Source organism: Sus scrofa, chromosome 1 (assembly GCF_000003025.6).
Source record: "Sus scrofa isolate TJ Tabasco breed Duroc chromosome 1, Sscrofa11.1, whole genome shotgun sequence".
NCBI lineage: Eukaryota > Metazoa > Chordata > Mammalia > Artiodactyla > Suidae > Sus > Sus scrofa.
The window spans coordinates 251,404,942-251,432,401 of record NC_010443.5 but is presented as its reverse complement, the minus strand read 5'-3'; the positions used below and the strand labels follow the sequence as shown (position 1 = coordinate 251,432,401).

The window sequence follows — 27,460 nt, the reverse complement described above, 5'->3', positions numbered from 1 at the left end:
AAAGAGATGTAGGTCAGGAAATAATGAATGAGAGCTCTACAGATATCACCTGGCAAGAGTGAGATCAGGTAGGGGGAGCAGCTGAAGAAAGAACAAAATAGTGCCATTTGTGGCAACATGGATGGAACAAGAGGCTCTCATACTAAGTAAGTCAGAAGGAGAAAGACAAATACCATATAATATTACTTACATCTGGAATCTAATATATGGCACAAATGAACCTATCCACAGAAAAGAAACAAACCCATGGACATGGAGAACAGACTTGTGGTTGCAGTGGAGGGTGAGAAAGTGGGATAGACTGGGTGTTTGGGGCTAGTAGATGCAAACTATTACATTTGGAGTGGATAAACAATGAGGCCCTGCTGTATAGCACAGGGAACTATATCCAATCACTTGTGATGGAACATGATGAAAGATAATATGAGAAAAAGAATGCATATATATGTATATATAAAACTGGGTTACCTTGCTCTACAGCAGAAATTGACAGAACTTTGTAAATAAACCGTAATAAAAAATTAAAAAAAAAGAGGGGGAGACTAGAATGGAAACCTGGGTGCATCAGCATCTAAGAGGCAGGCACAGAAGGGAGACTGAGAATGTACAGAAAGGTTCAAGGAGAATGAGATGAGGATGCTGTGCTGTCATGGGAACCAAAAGGAATCAGCCAGGCGCCTGGCAGGAGACGGGTGGCATGCACAAGGAGGGTTTCATGAAGCAATTATTTTAAGAAGTGTGGGAAAGGTTAAGAGAACCAAAATGTGGTCGTAGAACTCCTGATGACTAGCAACAGTGGAAAGTCACAGGAGATAGACATCAAGTGACAAGAAGTGCGAGTTGTCGCCAGTAATTAGGCAAACCTGTAGTGATGGAATTACCCAGCAGGAGCCATGACGTGAGAGAGAGGAAAGCAGCCTCTACCATTTGTTGACTGGGAGGAAGTTATCCAGGAAATTAAACTTCTCTCTCATCCCATTTTCTTAGCTCAGACTGGTCTTTCCATTGGCCAGACACAAACGGAAGTCAGAGGGCTGAGGAAACCAGGTGATATAATCCATAGGCATCAACCTTTGGGGGCACAAAGCAGAGTGGAGAAAGGTAGAGGGTTGAAACACCAACCATCTGTATCCCAGGAAGGGCACTTTAATCGAATGAGATGCTTAATAGAAGAAGGTAATACAGAGGAGTCACCAGAGGTGAATATTGAAGAGGTTCATTGGATTTAGCAATTAGGCCGCCACTGGCAACTTAAGCTTCCTTGGAATTGGTGATAGAACTTTAAACATTGTAGGCTGAAGAATAAGAAGATGAAGAGCAGCAGTATGGAGGGTAATTTCCTAGAACAAAGGAGACAAAATAGGACTTAGCTATTTTGTTGACATAAAATATTGTATACCTATTTATGACTGTAAGTAGTTTTTATAGTTAAATATTTATAAATCCAGTATATTCTAAATCCTCTTTGACTATTTTTTGTTTCTATAAAAAATATAGAAATATTAAATATATAATGAATTATTAAGTACATATTAATGCATAATACATAGAATAATACATTAAATATATATATAATATAAAATTAAATATATGTATATAACATGAATTCATCTCATTGGTAAATCATGCAGTGATTGTAGGTAATTTAGCTTTTCAATAATTTTCCCTGACGTATTTATATAAGCTATGCCTTCATTAAGAGAGCATTTTAGAAATAACAATCAGGCCAGTTTTCCTCCTTTTTTTCTCTCCTCTCTCTTTAGGTGGTGGTGCATTAGTTCTTGGGCAAGAGCAAGACATAAAAGGAGAGGGATTCAACCCAGCTGAATCTTTTGTGGGCTCCATAAGCCAGCTCAACCTCTGGGACTATGTCCTGTCTCCACAGCAGGTCAATTCCATTTTCAGTGTATGACAGTAATGAGATGATGCAAAGGTACAAACCTAGTACAAATGTGCACAGCCTAAAATGCCATATCTTACTGCCACCTCTGAGTTTTCATAATTGACCACCGATATCATTTGATGCTATGGTCTAGCCAGGCAGGAATTATCTATGGCTACTGTCAGTCAATCTTCTTTTTGGTTTCTTGGTGATGCTTTTAAATATTGTTGGACACGACTGTTTCATGAAATCATGTAATTTCCAAGCTAGAAAGGATCACAGAGAATACTTGCAATCTCTCTGACCAAAGAAGCAGAAATTTAGGGCTGGCACAAGATCACCCATAGAAAGTAACAGATGAACTAGAGGTTAAAGCCATTCCAGTAGCCTGAGTTCAAATCTCAGTTTTTACCAGAAACTCATGGTGATGATTTTAAACGTGCTACCCCATCCCTCTAACAGTTGTCTTATCTCTGAAAGACAAGCAAATATAACTGCTTACAGAATTTTGGCTGGATGGAACAAAATCCTACATGTAAGATTGAAGTATGTTTGGCAGGTTGTAAGGGCTTGGTAAATGTTTGCTCTTATTATGATAGTAACAGAACTTACCTACACCTCAGCCTTCTCAACTCTCTGATGTGGAGATCTCCAGACAGGAGAGTAGAAAGGGAAAATCCCAACAATACCTTAACAAACTCCAAAGTTTTAGATAAGACATTCTAGAAAGAGAGATTCAGAATTTCCAGTGACAATGAAATACTTGTAAGAGGGAACGATGGGGGTGGCAGAGAGAGAGAGAGACCAGAGAACTTTCCTGTCACCCCTGAAATCATCCCATCTGTACAAAAGTCTGCTCCCCACCACCACCCCTCACAAATCTGTGAATGTTTTCAGTAGGATTAAATTAAGCTATAATAACTCAGTCTTACTGCAACAAGTTAGGTTTGTCTAAAGATGCATTTTCGAACTTTCAGGTAAAATCGCTGGCTACATCATGCCCAGAGGAACTCAGTAAAGGAAACGTACTAGCCTGGCCTGATTTCCTGTCGGGAATTGTGGGGAGAGTGAAGATAGATTCCAAGAGCATTTTCTGTTCTGGTTAGTTTCCTTCTTCTTTAGACTCTACTGTCTCTTGACTGCCCTGGGATTTTCTGCAAAAGGAGGCATTTGATTCTCTCTTGGCCAAACAGTGGGGGCCTGTCCATGTATTGTTTACCTAATAATTCATCTTTACCCTCCCTTCATATAAAGGATCTCTTTCTTTAATATGTAAATACATTCTGTATAACAGGGTACAGAATAACTGTACAAGAAACTTAGACAAAGGTAAAACACAATAAGGAAAATAGGATGAGAAGAGGGATAAGGTTAAAAAGTCCTGTCCTCCTGTTTGAGATGGGCTACTCTCTCAGCTCTGTACTTTCTAGCAGTCACCTAGGGGCAGGCAGTACAGGGAGAAAAGAAATGGATATTGTAATCCACTCACAGAATCGCCAAACTCTGAATGAGTCAAAACTGCCCCCTAAGACTCAGTGTATTTAAACAAGCTTCTGAAGATGTCCTAGAATCGGTGGGGTTTGATAAGTATAAGAACGTTTTATTTTTTCAAAAATGCTGTTTTTTTCCCTTAAAAATATTCATCAGACTTCTGCCAAAAGAGAGAACATTGTTGACTCGAGTAGTTTTTTTCTAGAACTTTAGCCTGCCAGGGATGTGGTTACCTGTCAACTTGTTATAATACCAACAGAGTAGCTCTCAACTGCAGGTGCAATTACGATCTGAAACCTTTATCTTGGTTCTGTTGCCACTGTGTTACTGAAAAGCTCTGAACCTATGTTCTTTGCCCTCAGATTGCCCACCTTTAGAAGAATCAGTACCTCACCTGAGGACTGCATCAGGAGACGTAAAGCCAGGCTCCAAAATCAGTCTGTTCTGTGATCCGGGCTTCCAGATGATCGGGAACCCTGAGCAGTATTGCCTGAATCAAGGACAGTGGACACAACCACTGCCTCGCTGTGAACGTGAGCTGCCTTTGTTGAAGGCATTTCAGTAGCTCTTGAAAAACATTTGCACCCAAAGAACACATTTCAGGAATGCTAGATAAAAGCTAAAAACTTCATAGTGGCCAACATAGTAAATATTCATTGAATGCTTCCTTTGTGTGATGATGTGTGTTGTACACTAGGGAGGTGGGAGATGAAGAGCCAAAGAGACCACCACCTGTGAATGCACCCAGGTGGCCCAAGGAACTGGATGGGAGAGAAAGACAGGTGTGGGGGCTGGAGGCCAAAGGGAGATGGGTTACTGCTGGGTGGGAAATCAGTAAGAGATCTCTTGAATTGGATGTACCCATTTGTTCACTTACTCAACAATGTTTAAAGTACTTGGTGTGTGCCAAGTACTGATCTAAATTCTGGAGATTGAGCAGTTGGAAAAAAACGTCTCTCCTCTTAGGGAGTTTACATTGTAGTAGGAGAGGCAGAAAGTAACAGGTAAATACAATGTCATTTATTGATACTAAATAAGAAAGTCAAGGCACTGAAGAAAACTAAAGCAGGGTAGAGAGATACAGAGTGAGGGAGTGGAGTGGAGGCAAGGCTGCTGCTATAGATTCGATGATCAGAAAGTTTCTCCATAGCATCTGTTCCCACCTGACACATATTTATCTATTTCTGGTGTCTCCACTCTGACTAGATAATAAGTTTTGTGAGGCAGGGATTTTGCTTGGTTCATTACTGTAACCTCAGCAACAGGACAGTGTCTAACAGGTCACAGGATCTCCATAAATGTTTTATAAATGAATGAATTGCATGCCTACTGTGAGCCAGACAGTAATCTATGCTAGACAGTCTGGACACAAGTATGGCTACAGCCTACCACCACCCCTACAGTGCATTCTTAATCTCATAAACATTAGAACATTCTTAATCTAATGTTTGCATGCAGTTAAAAGTTCATGTTTAACTCAACTCCAAGTTTAATATAAATAAAATGGTCATTGAGTAATTTGCTCCTAATGTGACGTTTTTTTCCTGGTCACATGACAGGCATTAGCTGTGGAGTGCCACCCCCTTTGGAGAACGGCTTTTATTCAGCTGAGGACTTCCATGCTGGCAGCACAGTGACCTACCAGTGCAATCATGGCTACTATTTATTGGGTGATTCAAGGATGTTCTGTACGGATAACGGAAGCTGGAATGGCATTTCACCATCATGCCTTGGTGAGATAAATCTTGGCAGTTACTATGTGGATTTATTGTAACTCTGTGGGAAAGAAGCTTCCCAAATTCCTGAGGCTCTAATGGTATGCCAGTGTGAATTTCATCTCATCCCAGTAAGCCCCAGGCAAACCGTAGTGACAAAGCAGCTGTCCATACAAGTGCCAACCATGTTTTAAATTTTTACCAAGCTCCATAATAAGAATATCTTGATCTCTTGCTATTCTTCTGCTTCCCCACCTATAAACTGGGAAAATAAAGCTTTTATTGTCTATCTTCAATGTGATTATGACATTTTTTTTTTGTCTTTTTAGGGCCATACCCAAGGCATATGGAGGTTCCCAGACTAGGGGTCAAATCAGAGCTACAGCTGCCTGCCTGCACCACAGCCACAGCAACACAGAATCCAAGCCACATCTGTGACCTACACCACAGTTCACGGTAATGCCAGATCCTTAACCCACTGAGTGAGGCCAGGGATTGAACCCGTGTCCTCATGGATCCTAATCAGGTTCATTAACCACTGAGCCATGACAGGAACTCCTGATTATGACATATTTAAATTGTATACATATTTAAAATATGTAGTTTTATATGTTAAGTGATAAGTAATGATTTTTTTTAATAATAATGATTTAAGAGTAAAAACAGGAGTTCCCACTGTGATGCAGTGGGTTAAGAATCCAGCTGTGTAAGTGGCTCAGGTCACTGCAGAGGTGTGAGTTTTATCCCCAGCCCAGTGCAGTGAGTTAAAGGATCTGGTGCAGTGTAGGTTATGGAGTGACTCGGATTCAATCCCTGGTCTGGGAACTTCCAGATGTTGTAGGGATGGTCATTAAAAAAAAAAAAAAAAAAAAAAAAAGGTAAAAACATGTTCGCTACATAAGAAAAATCCATCAACTTTACTGTTTGTAAACTGTCTTCATTTTAGATGTAGATGAATGTGCAGTTGGGTCAGATTGTAGTGAGCACGCTTCCTGCCTGAATACAAATGGATCCTACATCTGCTCATGTACCCCACCCTACACAGGAGATGGCAAAAACTGTGCAGGTAACTAGTCTATGTGTAACTGGGAAGTCTATTATAAGTTTTTCATTCAAGTATCTATTTTAAATGTATGTTATTTAAAAATAAGATATTTTAGAGAGCGGGTGGCAGGGGAGTTTGGAATTAGTAGATGCAAACAATTACATTCAGAACGGATAAGCAGTGGGATCCTACTGTATAGCACAGGGAACTGTGCACAGTCTCCCAGGTTAGATCATGATGGAAGATAGTATGAAAAAGAAAAAATATGTGTATATATATATATATATGGCTGGGTCCCTTTGTTGTACAATATAAATTAAGGGAACAGTATACTTTAATACATTTTTAAAAAATAAGACATTTTCAACTTCAAATGGGAGATAGAAAAGAAAACCTATCTTTCAAAAGATACATAAGCAAAGAAAGACAAATATTATATATAATTTATATGTGGAATCTGAAAAAATGTTACAAATGAACTTATTTACAAAGAAGAAATAGACGGATCTGGTCTAGTCACCAAAAAGGAGAAGGGAGAGAGGGATAAATTGGGAGTTTGGGATTCATAGATACACACTACTGTACATAAAATAGATAAACTACAAGGACCTGCTGGTTATCACATGGAAATGTATTCAGTATCTTGTAATAACCTATAACGGAAAAGAAACTGAATGTATATACTCACACTGAATCACTTTGCTGTCCATCTGAAACTAGCACAACACCGTAAATCAACTATACTTCAATAAATAGACAGAGGCACTTTGACGTAGCATTGCGCCTTTCCTAACTTCCCAGTTTCTGAAAAACAAAACCAGATACACACAACAAATATTAACAGACATAAAGGGAGATATTGATGAGAATACAATCATAGTAGGAGACCTAAATACCCCCCTCACATCAATGGACAGATCCTCTAGACAGAAAACCAATAAAGCAACAGAGATCCTAAAGGAAACAATAGAAAAGTTAGACTTAATTGATATCTTCAGGACACTACATCCAAAAAAAGCAGAATACACATTCTTCTCAAATGCTCATGGAACATTCTCAAGAATCGACCACATATTGGGACACAAAGCGAATCTCAATAAATTTAGGAGCGTAGAAATTATCTCAAGTATCTTCTCTGACCACAATGCCATGAAATTAGAAATCAACCATGGGAAAAGCAAAGAGAAAAAACCTACTCCATGGAGACTAAACAACATGCTACTAAAAAACCAATGGGTCAATGAGGAAATCAAGAAGGAAATTAAAAACTACCTTGAAACAAATGATAATGAAGACACAACCTCTCAAAATCTATGGGATGCTGCGAAAGCAGTGCTCAGAGGGAAATTTATAGCAATCCAGGCCTTTCTCAAAAAAGAAGAAAGATCCCAAATTGACAACTTAACCCTCCACCTAAACGAATTAGAAAAAGAAGAACAAAAAAGTCCTAAAGCCAGCAGAAGGAAGGAAATTATAAAGATCAAAGAAGAAATCAATAAAATAGAGACTCAAAAAACAATAGAGAAAATTAATAAAACCAAGAGCTGGTTCTTTGAAAAGGTGAACAAAATTGACAAACCCCTAGCCAGACTCACTAAAAAGAGGAGAGAAAGAACCCAAATAAACAAAATTATAAATGAAAAAGGAGAAATCACAACGGATACAGCAGAAATACAAAAAAACATAAGAGAATACTATGAACAACTGTATGGCAACAAGTTTGACAATCTGGAAGAAATGGACAATTTTCTAGAATCTTACAGCCTGCCAAAACTGAATCAAGCAGAAACAGAACAACTGAACAAACCGATCACTAGAAATGAAATTGAAGAGGTCATAAAATCACTCCCTACAAATAAAAGTCCAGGACCAGATGGCTTCACAGGTGAATTCTATCAAACATATAAAGAGGAATTGGTGCCCATCCTCCTTAAACTCTTTCAAAAGGTTGAAGAAGAAGGAATACTCCCAAAGACATTCTATGAGGCCACCATCACCCTCATTCCAAAACCAGACAGAGATACCACCAAAAAAGAAAACTATCGCCCAATATCATTGATGAATATAGATGCAAAAATTCTCAACAAAATCTTAGCCAACCGAATCCAACAACATATCAAAAAAATTATACACCATGACCAGGTTGGGTTCATCCCAGGTTCACAAGGATGGTTCAACATACGCAAATCAATCAGCATCATACACCACATTAACAAAAAAAAGGTCAAAAATCATATGATCATCTCAATAGATGCAGAAAAAGCATTTGACAAAGTTCAACATCCATTCATGATCAAGACCCTCACCAAAGTGGGTATAGAGGGAACATTCTTGAATATAATCAAAGCCATTTATGATAAACCCACAGCAAATATAATACTCAATGGAGAAAAACTGAAAGCCTTCTCACTCAAATCTGGAACAAGACAGGGATGCCCACTCTCACCACTGCTCTTCAACATAGTTTTGGAAGTCTTAGCCACAGCAATTAGACAAACAAAAGAAATAAAAGGCATCCATATAGGAAGAGAAGAGATCAAACTGTCACTGTATGCAGATGATATGATACTATACCTAGAAAACCCTAAGGCCTCAACCCCAAAACTACTTGAACTGATTAATAAATTCAGCAAAGTGGCAGGATATAAGATTAACATTCAGAAGTCAGTTGCATTTCTGTATACCAGCAATGAAACATTAGAAAAGGAATACAAAAAAATGATACCTTTTAAAATTGTACCTCACAAAATCAAATACCTCGGAATACACCTGACCAAAGAGGTAAAGGACCTATATGCCGAGAACTGTAAAACTTTAATCAAAGAAATCAAAGAAGATGTAAAGAAATGGAAAGATATTCCATGTTCCTGGGTTGGAAAAATCAATATTGTGAAAATGGCCATCCTACCCAAAGCAATCTACAGATTCAATGCAATCCCTATCAAATTACCCATGACATTGTTCACAGAACTAGAACAAACAATCCAAACATTTATATGGAACCACAAAAGACCCAGAATCGCCAAAGCAATCCTGAGAAACAAAAACCAAGCAGGAGGCATAACTCTCCCAGACTTCAAGAAATACTACAAAGCCACAGTCATCAAAACAGTGTGGTACTGGTATCAAAACAGACAGACAGACCAATGGAACAGAATAGAGAATCCGGAAATAAACCCTGACACCTATGGTCAATTAATCTTTGACAAGGGAGGCAGGAACATCAAATGGGAAAAAGAAAGTCTATTCAGCAAGCATTGCTGGGAAACCTGGACAGCTGTATGCAAAGCAATGAAACTAGAACACACCCTCACACCATGCACAAAAATAAACTCCAAATGGCTGAAAGACTTAAATATACGACAGGACACCATCAAACTCCTAGAAGAAAACATAGGCAAAACACTCTCTGACATCAACATCATGAATATTTTCTCAGGGCAGTCTCCCAAAGCAATAGAAATTAGAGCAAAAATAAACCCATGGGACCTCATCAAACTGAAAAGCTTTTGCACAGCAAAGGAAACCAAAAAGAAAACAAAAAGACAACTTACAGAATGGGAGAAAATAGTTTCAAATGATGCAACTGACAAGGGCTTAATCTCTAGAATATACAAGCAACTTATACAACTCAACAGCAAAAAAGCCAATCAATCAATGGAAAAATGGGCAAAAGACCTGAATAGACATTTCTCCAAGGAAGATATACAGATGGCCAACAAACACATGAAAAAATGCTCAACATCGCTGATTATAAGAGAAATGCAAATCAAAACTACCATGAGATACCACCTCACACCAGTCAGAATGGCCATCATTAATAAATCCACAAATAACAAGTGCTGGAGGGGCTGTGGAGAAAAGGGAACCCTCCTGCACTGCTGGTGGGAATGTAAACTGGTACAGCCACTATGGAGAACAGTTTGGAGATACCTTAGAAATCTATACATAGAACTTCCATATGACCCTGCAATCCCACTCTTGGGCATCTATCCGGACAAAGCTCTACTTAAAAGAGACACATGCACCCGCATATTCATTGCAGCCCTATTTACAATAGCCAGGACATGGAAACAATCCAAATGTCCATCGACAGATGATTGGATTCGGAAGATGTGGTATATATACACAATGGAATACTACTCAGCCATAAAAAAGGATGACATAATGCCATTTGCAGCAACATGGATGGAACTAGAGAATCTCATCCTGAGTGAAATGAGCCAGAAAGACAAAGACAAATACCATATGATATCACTTATAACTGGAATCTAATATCCAGCACAAATGAACATCTCCTCAGAAAAGAAAATCATGGACTTGGAGAAGAGACTTGTGGTTGCCTGATGGGAGGGGGAGGGAGTGGGAGGGATCGGGAGCTTGGGCTTATCAGACACAACCTAGAATAGATTTATAAGGAGATCCTGCTGAATAGCATTGAGAACTATGTCTAGATACTCATGTCGCAACAGAAGAAAGGGTGGGGGAAAAAACTGTAACTGCAATGTATACATCTAAGGATGACCTGACCCCCTTGCTGTACAGTGGGAAAATAATAAAAAAAAAAGAAAAAAAAAAAACAAAACCAAGAGCTAACTTTATCACCAGAATATTATAAAAATGTCTACATAGTACAAGACATTTATAAGAATAGGGTGGATTTAGAAATATAAGCAATATTTGCTTCTGCCTCAATCAGAGCAAAGAAGATGCTTCATCACATCTTCACCTTCAGTATCTTTCCTCTGCCTCCACCACACGGAATTATATCATTGAAAAAAAAATGGACATCTTATCTAGGCACATCTCTGTATTTTGTGAGAATTTTGATAATACTGGCCCATCTCTCAACCCATTGACGTCTTTCTGCATTAATCTTGAGAAAGCAGCTACAAGAAAGCAATTAGCAATTCCTCTTTCAGAAATGAAAGAATTCTCTAATCTTAAATTGCTTTTACTTTTTATGAGGGTTTCAAAGCCCTTGACTTTAGAGCCATAATGATCTTCAGAGCAATGGAATCAGTATATCTTTCCTTTTTGAGCATTTAAGTATTTATTTACTCCTGCTGTTCACTCTAGCCTAAATCTCCCTTTAACTATTTCCCCCCCCAGAAGTGGTGACTGACTCGAAATTGGCATCTAAGAGGCTAAGGGTCTGTAGGCTCTTTGGAAAAGGAGGCTAGGAATTCTCCTAAATGTGCTTTGGTATAGCCTTTACATCAGCTTGAGCGAAAGTCAATAGCTCTTTAAAAGTGGGAATGAGGTTGAGGGGGAGGAGGAGGGACTTAAGCCCTTCTGAGCCATGCCCTGGTGTCACCATTACTTCCTCAATAAACGGCTGCTTAGGGGGCCTCGTCAGTTTTGTTTATTTTTCTTACTCATTGCCATTTCAAAGTATTGCTTTAAAAATGCCTGTTAAATGTAAATTCTGGTCTGATCATCTCATGTGTCCCTGGACTTCATGTCTTGCCCTTCAGAAGCTTTTGTTTTTGTTTGTTTGTTTCAGAATTTAACTGGCACCTTGGAGTTCCTGTTGTGGCCCAGTGGTTAACGAATCCGACTAGGAACCATGAGGTGTTGCGGGTTCGATCCCTGGCCTCACTCAGTGGGTTAAGGATCTGGCGTTGCCGTGAGCTGGGGTATAGGTCACAGACGCAGCTCAGAACCATTGTTGCTGTGGCTCTGGCATAGGCTGGCAGCTACAGCTCCGATTCGACCCCTAGCCTGGGAACCTCCATGTGCCGCAGGTGCAGCCTTAGAAAAAGACAAACAAACAAGCAAAAAAAAAAAAAAAAAAAACAGAATTTAACTGGTACCTTAATTATAGTACAATTCATTTGCTAGGAGATCTTGCATGGTTGTGTGAAAGCCAATCTACTGACCCAAAAAAACTGTTTCTGTCTTTCAAGAACCTATAAAATGTAAGGCCCCAGGAAATCCAGAAAATGGCCACTCTTCTGGGCAGATTTACACCGTGGGTGCTGAAGTCACATTCTCATGTGAAGACGGACACCAGCTGATGGGAGTGGCCAAAATCACATGTTTGGAGTCTGGAGAATGGAGTCATGAGATACCAAATTGTGAAGGTATGTTGAGTCAACTGCCTCATGCATATGGTGTTTGGCAGTCGTAGAGTTCAAGGTGGAGAAATGCCAGGTGTTCTGCTGTATCAATATTCTTTGTGTTTAAAGCCCCATATGAGGCTCATACTTAAATGTAACCAAAAATCTAGATCCGCCCTTGAGTTTTTAGAGATTTTTGCACACACAAGCTAAGAAAAGCAATGGCTTTTGGTTTTTCTCCTTTAAGCTATTTCCTGTGGTGCACCAGCTGTCCCAGAAAATGGTGGCATTGACGGATCAGCATTTACCTATGGCAGTAAAGTAACATACAGGTAAGTGTCCACGATGAATGCCACCTTATAGAAGCTGATGGCATGCTGGCAGTGATATATGGGAAAAAAGACAAAAGAGTAACCCCAGAGGATGTTTTTGAGTTAATATGGAATTAATTGAATTATGAATTTGGGTTTGGATCCAGAGCTCCAGCTTATAACCAGGAATATTCATGAGCTTGCAGGGCTTCCTCCATAGCCTCTTAGGGACTCATTCAAGACAGGCCCCCTCTCCAACCAAGAATTTTCTATTGGCCAGAAACAGATGCTCAGACACAAAGAACAGATTTATGGTTGCCGTGGGACAGAGGGCTGGGGGAGGATTGGATTGGGAGTTTGGGATTAGCAGATGCAAACTATTATGTAGAGAATGGATAAAAAACAAGGTTCTACTGAACAGGGAACTGTATTCAATATCCTGTGACAGACTGTAATGGAAAAGAATATGAAAAAGAATGTGTGTGTGTGTGTGTATTTAAAATCATTGTGCTCTACAGCAGAAATTGACACATTGTAAACCAACTATACTTCAATAAAATAAATTTTTAAAAAAGGAGTTTTCTGGGAGTTCCTGTGTGCCTCATGGGGTGAGGAGCCCGTGTTGTCACTGCAGTGGTTCAGGTCACTACTGTGGCATAGGATCAATCCCTGGCCCAGGAACTTCTACATGTGGGAGTGGTGGCCAAAAAAAAAGGAATTTTCTGCTCGCTCCTACTAAGCCATGACACAAACTGGAGGCAGGCCGAATCCTTAAATCTATCCTTCTACTTATCAGGCAGCAGGTTCCATATGGGGAAGATGCGTAGTATTCAATCCTGAAAAAAATTCCTCGAAGCTTGATTTCAGTAGAGAAAAACATTCTCCGAGGAGATGTATAAGTTCTCCGTCTTTTTGGAGGTTTTGGCACAGATAAAGTCACGCCACATAAAGTCTCTTCTGTCATTTTCTTTTATCTTCTTTAGGTGTAATAAAGGATATACTCTGGAGGGTGAGAAAGAGTCATCCTGTCTCGCCAGCGGTTCTTGGAGCCATTCTCCTCCTGTGTGTGAACTGGTCAAGTGTTCTAGCCCTGAAGACATAAGTCACGGGAAATATCTTTTGAGCGGGCTTACCTACCTTTCTACTGTGACATATTCGTGTGAGACTGGATACAGGTACAGGCCTAGACACCAGCCAAGTTTCCTTCTAAATACCCCCTTATTACTCATTACTTACGCAGTGGGTTTCATTGGCGTGTGACTGACTGGCTTTAAATATAAGTTTCTGACTACGAGACCTTCTCAAATGTGTAGACTTCTTGATGTTCAGCCCAGAGTTAATGCCCGTGGAAATAGTCCATCTGACTTTGACTCTGGCAGCTCTCATTAAGCACTATAAACATTCAGACATTGAACATGAAAGCAAAAAGTGTTTGTGAAGCATAACACGACACCTAATGAAATGGTTTAGTGGGGGATTTCTTGGTAAACAAAACATTGCATAGAATATTGTAAACATCATGTCGAGATAAGAGCCTGGGTCTTTAATACTATGAAGAGGTTAATTTGATTAATGGTGTGTGTGTATGTTTCAACAGAAGGGACAATAGAAAGAGTCAGGTTGTGATCAAAAACTTGGCCAACAGGATCTGGAAGTGAAACAGTGAACAGAAAATGGACTAAATCATATAATTAGAATTGGTTTGGCAGAATTCCTGTTGTGGCTCAGAGGGGTAAGAACCTGACATAGTGTCCATGAGGATGTGGGTTTGATCCCTGATCTCACTCAGTGGGGTAAGGATCCAGCGTGGCCATAAGCGGCAGCGTAGGTTGCAGATGCCACGTGAATCCAGTGTTGCTGTGGCATAAGTTGGCTGGAAGCTGCAGCTCTGATTTGGCCCCTAGCCTGGGAACTTCCATATGCCACAGGTGTGGCCCTAAAAGGAAAAAAAAAAAAAAGAATTGGGTTGGCAAGTGAAGGTAGATGCCAAGCCATACCATGGGGCTAAGAGGTTTTCACATTCAAAAGCAGACCATGGGTCAGAGTGATGAGCACCCCTGTTCATATGCCCAGGCTCATGGCAGGGACACCACCCTTTGACCTCAGTTATCCGGACCTCCTGGGTGTCTGTCTCCCTTATCCCTGGATCCTAACCAGCCTGTTCCCCTTCCCATCCAAGTCATCTGCTAATCACAAGGTTTGGAGTGCCCAACAGCACCAGCAATCAGCATTTTATTTTGCACCCCAGTTGTTTTAGCCTATTAATCCTTCTAAATGACTCTATAGACAGCTCAAGTTTCCCCTGTTTTTATATAAAGCAATAAAATCGGAGAAACTTTGTTTTTCTGTATTAAAATTCCTTAAGTGTCCCCATTCTCTTCCAAGTCCTTCCTAGTTCACTTCCAGAGCAAGAAATAGGCACTGAAAGAAGAGGTGTCACTCTTTCCTGTAGCTTGCAGGGCCCTTCCGTCGTTGAATGCTCCGCCTCCGGCAGCTGGGACAGAGCGCCACCTACCTGCGGGCTCGTCTTCTGTGGAGAGCCCCCCACCATCAAAGACGCTGTCATCACCGGGAGTAACTTCTCTTTTGGGAATACTGTCACTTACACTTGCAAAGAAGGGTGAGTAAATCCTCTGAAAGAAAGAAATATTGGGAGGGCATGGGCTCCATCGAACACTGAATTGCATTTCCTGGCAGCCAAAGCCAGAGAGAGCAGAATGCTCTTTCCTGACCACAGAAAGAAAGTATATTTCTCCATTGAAACAGTGTTTTTCTGGAATTAGAGCAATTTATCAGATTAGGCCTTGAATAATGGACGTTGGGCAATGCAGTGGAAAAATCTCTTTCTACGTTAATTAAAGATGGAAAAAGCACATTTAAAGAAGCATTTGTGTATTTGCTCTGTGCATAACCAAAGGCAAGACTTTAGGGCACAGCAACAGGATGCCATGTCTGCATGAAAAAAGATCATAGAGATCATATTTTTACATTTTTAATTGTCTCATTTAATTCAGAGATAAAATGTAAAAAAAAAAAAAAAAAAACGGGAAGCAGATTTCTCCAAAGTGCTTTCATACTTGATATGTCATTTTATCCTCAGAAAAACTATGTAAAGCCCAGAGGAAGGAGAGGGTCCCCCTGAGGTGAAGATTTGCTTAGGGTCTCAGGCAGGCCATAAATGATTGAGGGGTGATGAAGTCCCAGATCACTGGACTGGCATTTCATTGCTCATTTTTTCCCTGCTTCCTCAATAATTGTCTTCACCAGTAATCATTTATAGCTTTCACACTCCAGATGTGCCACAGTTGCTTTTCACACAGTTGGGATGAGTGATAGCAGAGGGGTTGCCATTTTCGTGATGTGTTCCTCAGCTCTGTCCTTCACTCACTTGTGTAACCAACCTCTCCGTGCTTCTGTGAGTTCATGAAAGGTTCATACTCCTTAGAGATATTGTGAGAAATAAAATGGTATAATGCATGGACTATCCAGAAAATAACTCAATAACTCAACGAACTGTGCTGTTACTATGATGTTAGGACTGAAGAGTTACAGCCTCTGTAACATGAAAGTCCGTGTTTATTTCACCTATCCAGGTGAAATAAATTATTTCATCCACTAGGACAGGACCGCCAGCAGGTGGCGCCAGGATTTTCTGGCAGAAAGCTCTTGAACGTGAAATACTCGCATAAATAGCAGACAGAAATTCCAAATCTGAACACCTTCTTAAGTGAAAAAAGAAATCTCGAATATTAAAATGTCAGTATAGGAATTATCTTTCAATGATCCTTTCTTTTGTGGATTGACTCATTAAAAAATTTCTTCCTAATGAACTGCATAGTACTTTTTAAGATTAGTCATTGAAATGTGAAATTTTATCAGATACAAATGTTCCAGATAATAACTAGGTACTGACAACTTCTGGGTTTTTTAATGATTAAAAAAGTAGCATGTCATCACCATATAAAACAAGAAAATAAAAATACATTTTTAAAAATTTCCCCAAGAAAAATGATGGTGACATTTTACTTTCTCTCTTGCTAGAATTTTGTCTTTGCATATACTCTCAAAGATCGTGATCATATAAAAATTCCCACTTTTCTCCTTTTCTCTATGAATCATTCACCTATATCTTAAAAAAGAGTTCTGTATCTGCCTAATGTGAAGTCTATATGTTATACAAAAAGGATTTATTAAAAGAAGCAGTAAAGGCAATAATGAAGATCACAACAAATCCCTATATTCATAGAGGGCTTTCCATGCTTCAGAGCACTTTCCCATGAATTATCTCATGTGCTCCCTTCTACAAAGAGGCGGCTTTGGCAAAAGAAATAGTATTCCCACTTTATAGTTGACGTGAGAAGGAATTCAGCTACATTACCCTTCTGCTCTAAGCAGTCACTGCAGGAGCTTTCTTTTTATAAAAAGATGGAAACCAAAACTGCCCACTGAAATCATATAGCTGTTAAGGGGTGTGAGGCCATTTCTATCAAAGTGCCTTATATATGCATGAAGTACCATATAAGTATGGCTTTATTGATATTTTCTGTATCATCATTGTTATATAAAGTGATGATGTTTTAATAATACAGGGGAAACTATCTTCAGTAATTAATCAAATTAATAGAAAGTATACATAGTCATAGATCACTACCACCCTTTTTTTTTTCTAAAAGAAAAATATAAATAGCTATTAGGAGATAGTTTAATTTTGCTGAAAGTAAAACTTCTAGTGAGAGGAAGAACATTTTCCCCTTGACATACACTTACTCCTCTCTGGAGTGTTATGAGAATAGCCAGCCTGAAAGAAAGCTTCTGTCTTATTCTTTTTTTTTTTTTTCTGGGCAGATGTCTAATAACACATTCAAATGTACCAAAAAAAAAAGCACAAAAATAATTGAATAATCTATTTAAATTGTCTATGTATCCATTGCTGAGATAAAAGTACATGCTAAAGTTTGCCATAGCTATTGTAGATCTCTCTTTATAAAAGAAATACAATATCACAAAATTAGGGAGTTCCCATCATGACTCAGTGATAAAGAACCTGACTCAGATCCATGAAGATGAGGCTTTGATTCCTGGCCTCGCTCAGTAGGTTAAGGATCCCATCTGACGTTGCGATGGCTGTGGTGTAAGCCAGAAGCTGCAGCTCTAATTCAGCCCCTACCCTGAGAACTTCCATATGCCGTGAGTGCGGCCCAAAAAAGTTTTTAAAAAGTTACAAAATAACCAGAATGACTGTTCACATCACTTTCCCACTGTCCCCAAAGTGAATGTGCATTTTTTTCTGTATTACATATGTATGTCTGCATAAACAAATATTCTGTCGATTTCTGTGTTTCAGTTTTTGTATGCGTTGCTTCGTACTCTTGAATATCCTTTGGAAGCTTGATTTTTATTTAATGTCATGTTTTGTTTCCATTTATCTCTACTGATACATGCAAATCAACAGAATTCATTTTAACTATTAGATAGTACTTCCTTGTAAGGCTGAACAATCTGTTTACATTTATCTCTATTGATAAATGCAAATCAACAGAATTCATTTTAACTATTAGATAGTACTTCCTTGTAAGGATGAACAATCTGTTTACATTTATCTCTACTGATACATGCAAATCAACAGAATTCATTTTAACTATTAGATAAGTACTTCCCTGTAAGGATGAACAATCTCCAAGTTACCTAGTCCCCTCTGGTAGCGGGTTAATTGATTTCCACTTGATTAGCTGATACAGCAGTGCTGTAGTAAACATCTGTGCTGATGCCTCCTGGTACACGGAAGGAAGATGATCTCTGGCCTCAACACCAGAAGTTGGAGTTGTTCGGTCATGAGATGTGCATCTTTTTAACTTTATACTGGATGGCATTTAATATTTGTCCACTGTTTCCTTTAGAGTTTGTTTTGTGTGTGTGTCAGATTTAAGACATTTTTCCTACCCTGAGATCATACTGAGTATCTTTATGTTTCTGCTGAACAACTCCAAGATCTTAGAAAACATTCACTTCTGTTACCCCCCCACCTCAAATGTCTTAACACTATCTACATTTAACTTCCCTCTTAATCTACAACTTTGCAATTTAGTCATTGTTAACACACTCAATGATTATGTATATTTACATTTTTGTGAATCTCTTCATCACCATTGCTTTTTCCATCCCACTCCTTCCTTTTAGGTTTAATGTTTCTACTTCATGAAGCACATCTTGTGTAGCTTCCTTTTGTCAAGAGTCAGTACATTATACAGTCTTAGTCTGAAAAATTATAGTATTTGACCTATGTTCTTGAATTATAGTTTACCTGAGTGTACAGGTCTACCTTAATAGTTTTCTTCCATAGACATTTTTGAAGATACTATTCCATTGCTCTGTGACTTCTAATGTTGCTATTGAAAATTCCCTCAGTCTGATTTGGTGGTTCTCAACATTTGGCAAATTCTGGAGATATTTTTGTTCATCCCAATTGAGGGAAAGATGCTACTAGTATCTAGTGGTAGAGTCCAGGGATGCTGCAACAACATCCTGCAATGCAGAGGACAGAACCTCACAACAAAGTCTGGTCCAAAATGCTGAGGTTGAAAGACGGGTTGAATTGTTGTTCCTTCATAAGTAATGTGTTTCAGAGTTCCCGTCGTGGCACAGAGGAAACAAAGCCTAGGAACCATGAGGTTGCGGGTTCAATCCCTGGCCTCACTCAGTGGGTTAAAGATCCGGTGTTGCCATTAGCTGTGGTGTAGGTCTCAGATGTGGCTTGGATCTGGTGTAGCTGTGGCCCTGGCATAGGCCAGCAGCAACAGCTCCGATTAGACCCCTAGCCTGGGAACCTCCATATGCCGAGGGTGCGGCCCTAAAAAGACAAAAGACAAAACAAAACAAAATATAAGTAATGCACTTTCTCTTTGTTTTTTTTTTATTTGTCTTTATTGTTTTGTTGTTTGTGGTATTACTAGAATTGTATTTAGTGTCATTCATCTTGTTCAAGGCTCATTGTACTTCTTATATCTGAGAATTTGTGTCTGTCACCAATTTTAGAATAATCTAGCAATCTTCACTTCAAATATTCCCTCTTCTTAACTTTTACTCTTATTTCTCTAGGTCTTATTAGATATATATTGGAGTTCTTCTATTTTACACGTGTATTAATTAACCTGTCACATTTTCCATCTCTTTAAAACTTGGGTTGCATTTAGGTAATTTCTGCACATATACCTTCCAGTTCACTAATTTTTCTCTCTACTGCCTGTAGCCTGCTTTTGAAATGTGTCCATTTTTTATATTTTTATTTTCTGTATTTTTATTTTTAGAATTTGTTTTTATTTTTCGAACATTTCTTCTTACATAGTCTTTGTTTTTAAATAGGATTTTGAATTTTTTGTTTGTAATTATTTCAACACATTCATTTCATATTCTTTTTTTAGATTTTAGAGCACCTTTTCTATTTATTGATGCTTTCATCTTGCTATTTGTCCTGTCTACCGACCTATTCATGATGAAGAACATGCATGTATAAGTCTGTAATTTCATATTGTGCCCTTAGTATTTGGGGCTTGTTTTGTCGATGATAGTTCCACAATGGTCCGAATATATGGATTATTTTTTCTACTAGATGCCCCAGGAGTATCACCAGCCAAGAACCTAAGTTTACATTTATTTATCAGTTTGAAGGCTTTCATACCAAGTTAATGGTATAAATCCATCCTCAAATCCACATGAGGTACACGCCTGGGTTCTGTTATTTTAGCCAGTAACTTTGTTTTTTTACCCAAAGCCCTGTTGAATATGGAGATCTCACTTGTCATCCGTCTGGGCCTCTAGATGGAATTATTCTGGTGAATATGCTTTTGGTGAATGTCCTTCTAGGACATAGATTCATGCTGGAGATTACTGTCTACTTCAACTCCAAGATTATATTTCCTATCATCTCTTCTTCCCTTTCCTGTCCAGTCCAAGGATTATTTTCTCTTTTTAATTTCCTCTTCATTTCTGACACATGGAGATTTCCTTTCTTGTCCACTAAGCTATGCATTTAAAATCATTTCTGTTGTAATTCATCAAGTATTAAATAGGGTGTGTGGTTATATTATAGCCAGAACTAGAAGTCAGTGTTTGTCCTCTCTCTTCACTCCTTCTCCATCTCTTCCCCACTGAGGGATTGATTGGCATAGATAGGCATGCACTGTGTTCATTCTGGATAGAATCACTGTGTTCAAGTCATGGCTTTTGTGTAATAGACCCTAGCCTGCTGTCCCTTTCCACTTTCTAAGATGCTGTTGGCCTGATAAGAGCATTAAGGCCTGTCTCCTTCCCTAGACCCCTCAACTCCCTCTCTTCCCTTAGGGCTGCCTAACATAGCCCACTGCCCTGCACACCTTGTCAGCTCCCCACTCCTGCTTATTGGTTGGGTGCACATACACGCAGAGTTTCTTTGGTCTATTTTTTTCTTCTTATGTTGGTTATGCTTTGCAGAGGTCTTGCCTCGAATTAAGAAGGGGAAGTTGCCCTCTCCAGTTTAGGATGGAAGAGCAGAGGCTGTAGGAGACTGGAGTAGTAAGATGAATGCCAGAAAAGTCAAAGAAGTCACATTTCTGCCTCCTGCCCTGAAATTGGTCTTTTCCAAATTCACCTTTTATCAAAACATTACACTGGAGCTTTTCAGCTTTTTCTCCCAATTGGTAAAATGATCACTTGTTTCCCATTTTCTTTTTTCCTCTTATGTGTACTCTCTTGGGAAGAAACTCAGAGGGAAGAAGTGTCATTGACATCCTGAAATCCTGAGAGGCTCTTTCCCTTTTGAGTCTTCTCAAATACAGACTTGTAAATGCAGTAGCTGGAGTTACCTGGTGACCTAGCAGTTAAGGATCCAGCATTGACACTGCTATGGCTCATATCACTGCTATGGTACCTGGGAACTTCTGCATGCCGCATGGGTAGCCAAAAATAAACAAATAAATTAATGTAGTTATTGGCTCTGCTAAGATAACATTGTTTATAATCTTTTCCAATTCAAAACAATTAATCACTGATACAGATTTATGCTTTCTATTGCTCTTATTAAATTTCAGCTCTTTAAATATCCAGCGTGCTGCCCTTGTAAGTGGTTTTTTTCAAAAGAGCTAATAGCCCACGCAGGAGCCTTCTCATAAAGCTTCCCAGGCCCATGAATCAAATCTCTGAAAATTGAATCTGAAGATTACTCCACCCATTTTCAAAGGATTTTCATTATTATTCCAGAAATACAATAATATGTTACAGTCAGTTCACCTTAAGATGTGTCCTTCTGTCACATAACTGTAATATTGATGGAAGATTTTTCCTTGGAATTATGTAGTAAAACAATTTATTTTATAATATGTATGGCTTGATTTAAAATAATAATGCAAAAGGTGTCTCCCATGTCTCTTGAGTAATAGAAAATGTCACACAGAATAAAATTAAATGTTTCAGGTTTTTTATTAAAATGTACTTGATTTGCAATATTGTGCTAATTTTAATGTTTTAGATTTGTACCAATTCCAGTTTTTCCTGTTTTGGCAGCCAACATTTATAGGCTATATCTTATCTGTAAAAACTTTGTCATTTTTAAATGATTCTTTTACATAAGCAGGTGAAATATGTCCTCCAGAAATCTTAATGCTCGTTTAGATTTCTGACATAATGAAATGGTGCAGCAGTTTGATCAGAGATCAGTTATAGTTCTATCTAGGCAATAACTACAAATTAATTCCTCTTTTTTTGTCCTTCAGAAAATACATCCTTCTTTAGCATCTTAAAAGACTAACCCAGGTATTTCAGAAGATATTTATTTTTACTAACACCCTGCCCCCATCTTCACCAACTATGTCATCTAGTCTAAAGCACTGGCTTTATTTCTACCTTTTGAAGCCACTCAGTGTAAATTTATCTGCTCTTCTGAAATACCAGCTGTTCAATTATTGAGAGCTTGGTCCCCAGGTTTTCCTACAAATGGATCATTAGAGCCAATTGAGAGATTTCGTAAGGGCCCAGCCCCTTCATCTCTTTCTATGACTAAAAAATAATCTTATACGCTGGTTAGAAGACCAGGCTTATAGCTTTGGAAGTGAAGGTGTAGGGAGATGGACATTTCAGCCATCTCAATCTCAAATCCGCCTTTCTCATTCTCATAAATGGACATGATTCCAAGTGTGTTACTCTCCTCTGATCCTATTCCAGTAGATCCATAGCCCTTTTTGAATGTGATACCCAGAGCAGAATGTACACTGACATAGCAAATCAGGATATAACTACAATAAAGATAAAAACACCAAATCTAGGGGCTGACACATGGTTCTTAAAAGATAAGTATTTATTTCAGTGCTGTTCTTCTCTTTCTAGATAACTGAGCTCCTAGGAATGCAATAACCCTTTGAAAGATGTCAGCATTGACTCATTTCATCTCATTTGATGAAACTCTGGTGTCGTTCCCATTGGCTGCCACTAAGCCAGATTTCCCTTTGTGCAATTTTTCTTTATTATCCCTATTCAGGACCTCCCATTTTATCCTTGTTAACTATTATCTGGTAAGATTAGAAGCATAAACTGGCCTATAAAAACTCTTATCCTTCATCCTACAGTGATGTGTTGCTTACAAACTGGTGGACCTTTGGGCTAAGGACAGAATTTTGTGACATTCACAAGATAAAAAATGCCCAACTAGCTTACTTCTATTAACCAATAGAAGTCTCTCTGGGTCATCCAGGTAATAAGCCACTTACATATCATCCTGTTCTAGTGACATTTTTTTTTCTGCTGAAATCTTATGAGAGTCCTTATCAAAAAAATTGTCAAATTGAACCATTTGCAGTTCATCTGTGCCTGGCCCCTCTTCACGCATTAGCCATCACAACCCGTCAAAAACACACAAGATTGCAGTGACCACTGCTTCCTTTTCCAGATGTTCCTAGGCCATTCCTAACTGTACGTCCCCAGAAGGCTCCCGCTGTATCACACCCCCATTTCTTTGCTCCTGTTACTTTTCTGTCTGAAGTGATTCCTTTTCTACTTTGCTCACGACTCCCCTCAGAAGCTCCTTCGTCTGGGACACAGATGTGTCCACAAGGCCCTGGCTAGTGACCACTAAGAAAAGGACTCTAGCACATAGCACGGCCTAATTGTCAAATGAAGGACCAAATGTTGATGGAGAGTCATAAAGAAAAGCCCAGCTCTCAGGTCAGAGAAAGGGATCATGTAGGCGCTAAGAAAGTATGGGCAGTATCAAAAATGCATTCTTTGAATTCATTTATTCAAAATACATGTATTTAGTGGTAATCTTCCACGACCTTACAGCAAAGCTTTTTGCTATGATTTTCCATGAGGGAGGAGGCATTGATGGCAATTTTCCAGCAGGTCAGAAGCCTAACAAAGTGCTGCCAGATTACAAAACACAGTTTTTTTGTGCCCTCTAAAGTGAGGAATAAGGAAGGTTGTGGAGGCAGAGGCTTCTGCCTCAAAGTGGCTAGTCCCTTGACATAAGGGAAGCACATATAGATGGCACAATGGATCTTCATAAATCAGGGATGTCTCAGGTGATGTCTATGAACTTCAGCCAGTGAAACAGAATAGCAACATCAAGGGACCCATGAACTTAATGATTCATGGTTCAAAGTGTGCAGAGGATATAAATTGTGCTATAAAAATATGAAACATCAAGAGTCTTTACAAGAGTCCCCATCATGGCTCAGCAGAAGCAAATGTGACTAGTATCTATGAGGACACAGGTTTGATCCCTGGCCTTGCTCAGTGGGTTAAGGATCTGGAGTTACCGTGAGCTGTGGTGTAGGTCACAGATGCAGCTCAGATCTGAAGTTGTTACATGATTATAAAGTAGTTAGGCCCACAGGTACAGCTCTGATTAGACCCCAGCCCAGGAACCTCCATGTGCCAAAGGTACAGCCATTTAAAAAAAAAAAGTCTTTATAAATGGTGCACATTCTGTACAGGAATAGCAAATCTAGGCACTCAGAACTGGGACAGTGGGTTTTTAATAATAAAAGGATACTGTTAACTTGCTGTCTTTGTATATCTTCCCAGATCCTTTAAGACAGAAGCCCACCCAAAAATTTGTCAAGTTCAGATTCTCATCCGAAGAGCTGAGCTTATACATGACAGTGAACTCTAGCAGACCCTAACTGGAGATGGTGCTCAGCTATTGGGGGCAGCTATGAGTGCTCACTTCAAGACCACTTCTATCCATAGCACAATAAATAACTGTAGGTAGAACAGATACACACATCTCTGATGATGCTCTATATTCCCCCCCCTTATCTCTCTATTTCCTATAGGTGTCATAAATCTTTCCAGTGAAGGTAAAGGAATTCCAGCCTGTAATAGCTGATTCCTTATGGAAACTAAAAGGGACTTCCAGAGAAATGTTTGCTAACTGATGATTTGAGAATCTTTGCTGAAGGGCGGGTCAAATCATTTGTACTAGTGACACTGTCATATGGTGTCCACAAGATACCCACCAATTGTGACCTAACCTACCTCATTTTAACAAGAGAGAGGGAGATGGAGCAGCATCATGGAAACGAAAATAGTGTTGGAATCCAGTAAACCAAATTCAGATCTTAACTCTGCTGCTTGTACTGTGTGACTTTTGACAGATTTCTTGGCCATTCATTCATCTGTAAAATGAAGCAATTAATAGTTCTAGGCAGAGTTAAATTGATGCCAAATTATTTTTAGTCTCCTTCCCCTTCATTAATATCAGAATGATGAGCTGATCAGATGGTAGACATTCCTAAACCTCTGTCCTCTTTCTCTTCCAAAAAAAAAAAAGAATGAAAATAAGAATGACTCAAATGTAATTATTCTACTACTGCATGTCCAGATATTTGTTCAGCTTTGTTGAATGAGCACTGGAGCTTAATTGAAGATTTTTGTAAGTCATCGATCTATGATCATGTATGGGAAAATACCTCGTGCATAGAGAAAGTGAAATTAAGCAAAATTTATTCATGCTCGTTGAATTGCAGAGCCATATGGAGACACTGCATTTAACAGTGATCACATAGCTAACGGTTTTGTGAAATATTGGAGAATGAAATTATAGTGACTGGTTTAAAGTTCACTGAGTTTAAGAATATGGAAAACTAAGAGTTATATGTTGGCTACCTAGGGTTCATCAGAGCTTTAGTTTCAAAGATTAGTTATCAAATCAAACAACTGAAACCACCTGTAGATAAAGTTCCAACTCTGAATTGAGTCAAACAGGACCATAGCTTATTCCTCATTTTTATTTTTAAAGATATGTGTAGCAGTTAGTTTCTTAAATAGCAAAAATATTAAAGCTACTTCCTTTTCCAAACAAGCCCTAATATTGGTATAAGATGTGTATCTTAGATGAAGGCCATTAAGCTCAATGTTCAAATAGTAAATATTGTTTTAAAGAACATAGAATAAAAGTAAAGTCATTGTTGAAAAGATAAATAAAAACAATGAGAAAATGCAAATATTCTTAGTTATTGTTCCTTTCTCCCCAACCTCATAGCTATACCCTGGCTGGTCCTGACACCATTGAGTGCCTGGCCAGTGGCAAGTGGAGTGAAAGTGACCAGCAGTGTCTGGCAGTCTCCTGTGATGAGCCCCCCGTCGTGGAACACGCCTCTCCAGAGACCGCCCATCGGTTATTTGGAGACATTGCATTCTATTATTGCTCAGATGGCTACAGCCTGGCAGACAACTCCCAGCTCCTCTGCAATGCCCAGGGCCAGTGGGTTCCCCCAGAAGGTCAGACCATGCCCCATTGTATAGCTCATTTTTGTGAAAAACCTCCCACGGTTTCCTATGGCATCTTGGAATCTTTGAGCAAAGCAAAATTTGCAGCAGGCTCCATTGTGAGCTTCAAATGCATGGAGGGTTTCGTACTAAATACCTCTGCAAAGATTGAATGTATGCGAGGTGGGCAGTGGAACCCTTCCCCCATGTCCATCCAGTGCATCCCCGTGCGCTGTGGAGAGCCTCCAAGCATCCTGAATGGCTACGCAATTGGATCTAACTACAGTTTTGGAGCCATAGTGGCTTATAGCTGCAACAGGGGGTTCTACATCAAAGGGGAGAAGAAGAGTGCCTGTGAAGCCACAGGACAGTGGAGCAGCCCCATACCCACGTGCCACCCTGTATCTTGCAGTGAACCACCGAAGGTTGAGAATGGCTTTCTGGAGGTAAGGGACTGATTCACAAGAGTCCATGGCTTTTGTCCATGGGTCAGCCCATTGTGGCTTATTCTGAAGTGGGGGTGTGAACAGATTAATTGTTGAGTAACAGAAGTGGCTCAGTCTATAGGTAAAAAATATTGGAAATAATTTGGTAGAGGTTATGAATCCTCTTAATCTATAGCTTTCTACTGTTTACTAGCATACAGACACTTGAAACACTTTGTAGCCATATCTTAGCCATCACTATGAAGTTAGAATAAAACAGTTTCAAGGAAATAGTATTTTGCTTTATAGAAGTTATTCCAAGATGGATGTATCATTTATTTTTATAGAAATCAAGGTCTAATTGGAACCTAGAGAAATCTGTTTTTTCTATTTTTTAGACAAATGATGGGGTAAACCACCCGACAAGGCAGTTCTGGCAGTTTTCTTTTAGCAAACCTAAGGGTAATTTCATTAGAACCAAGGTTTATAGCTGATTCACACATATCTCTCTTTCACACTGATATGTGTCTTCTCATTAAATCTATCAAGAAAACAGGCATAAGATTCTATTCCCCCAAATCAAGAGCTTTTTTTTTTTTTTTTTTTTGTCTTTTTAGGAACACACCAGCAACCTATGGAAGTTCCCAGGCTAGGAGTCGAATCAGAACTGCAGCTGCTGGCCTAGGCAGTAATGCCAGATCCAAGCCATGTTTGTGACCTACACCACAACTCACAGCAATGGCAGACCCTTTAGCCCACTGAGTGAGGCAAGATAGACCCTAGTTGCGTTCGTTA

The 27,460-nt window shown here is 39.2% G+C and overlaps 1 protein-coding gene across 1 annotated transcript in view; it reads left to right on the top strand.

Annotated features, from left to right (window-relative positions):
• SVEP1 (sushi, von Willebrand factor type A, EGF and pentraxin domain containing 1) overlaps positions 1–27,460 on the top strand; it is a 204,399-nt gene that overhangs the window by 139,398 nt on the left and 37,541 nt on the right. The window contains exons 28-37 of the mRNA XM_003122075.5: positions 1,764–1,888; positions 2,860–2,983; positions 3,736–3,906; positions 4,933–5,106; positions 6,035–6,154; positions 12,043–12,219; positions 12,443–12,527; positions 13,490–13,681; positions 14,959–15,126; positions 26,014–26,686. Of these exons, the coding sequence (XP_003122123.2) occupies positions 1,764–1,888; positions 2,860–2,983; positions 3,736–3,906; positions 4,933–5,106; positions 6,035–6,154; positions 12,043–12,219; positions 12,443–12,527; positions 13,490–13,681; positions 14,959–15,126; positions 26,014–26,686 (2,009 nt within the window). The remainder of the gene's footprint in view (positions 1–1,763; positions 1,889–2,859; positions 2,984–3,735; positions 3,907–4,932; positions 5,107–6,034; positions 6,155–12,042; positions 12,220–12,442; positions 12,528–13,489; positions 13,682–14,958; positions 15,127–26,013; positions 26,687–27,460) is intronic.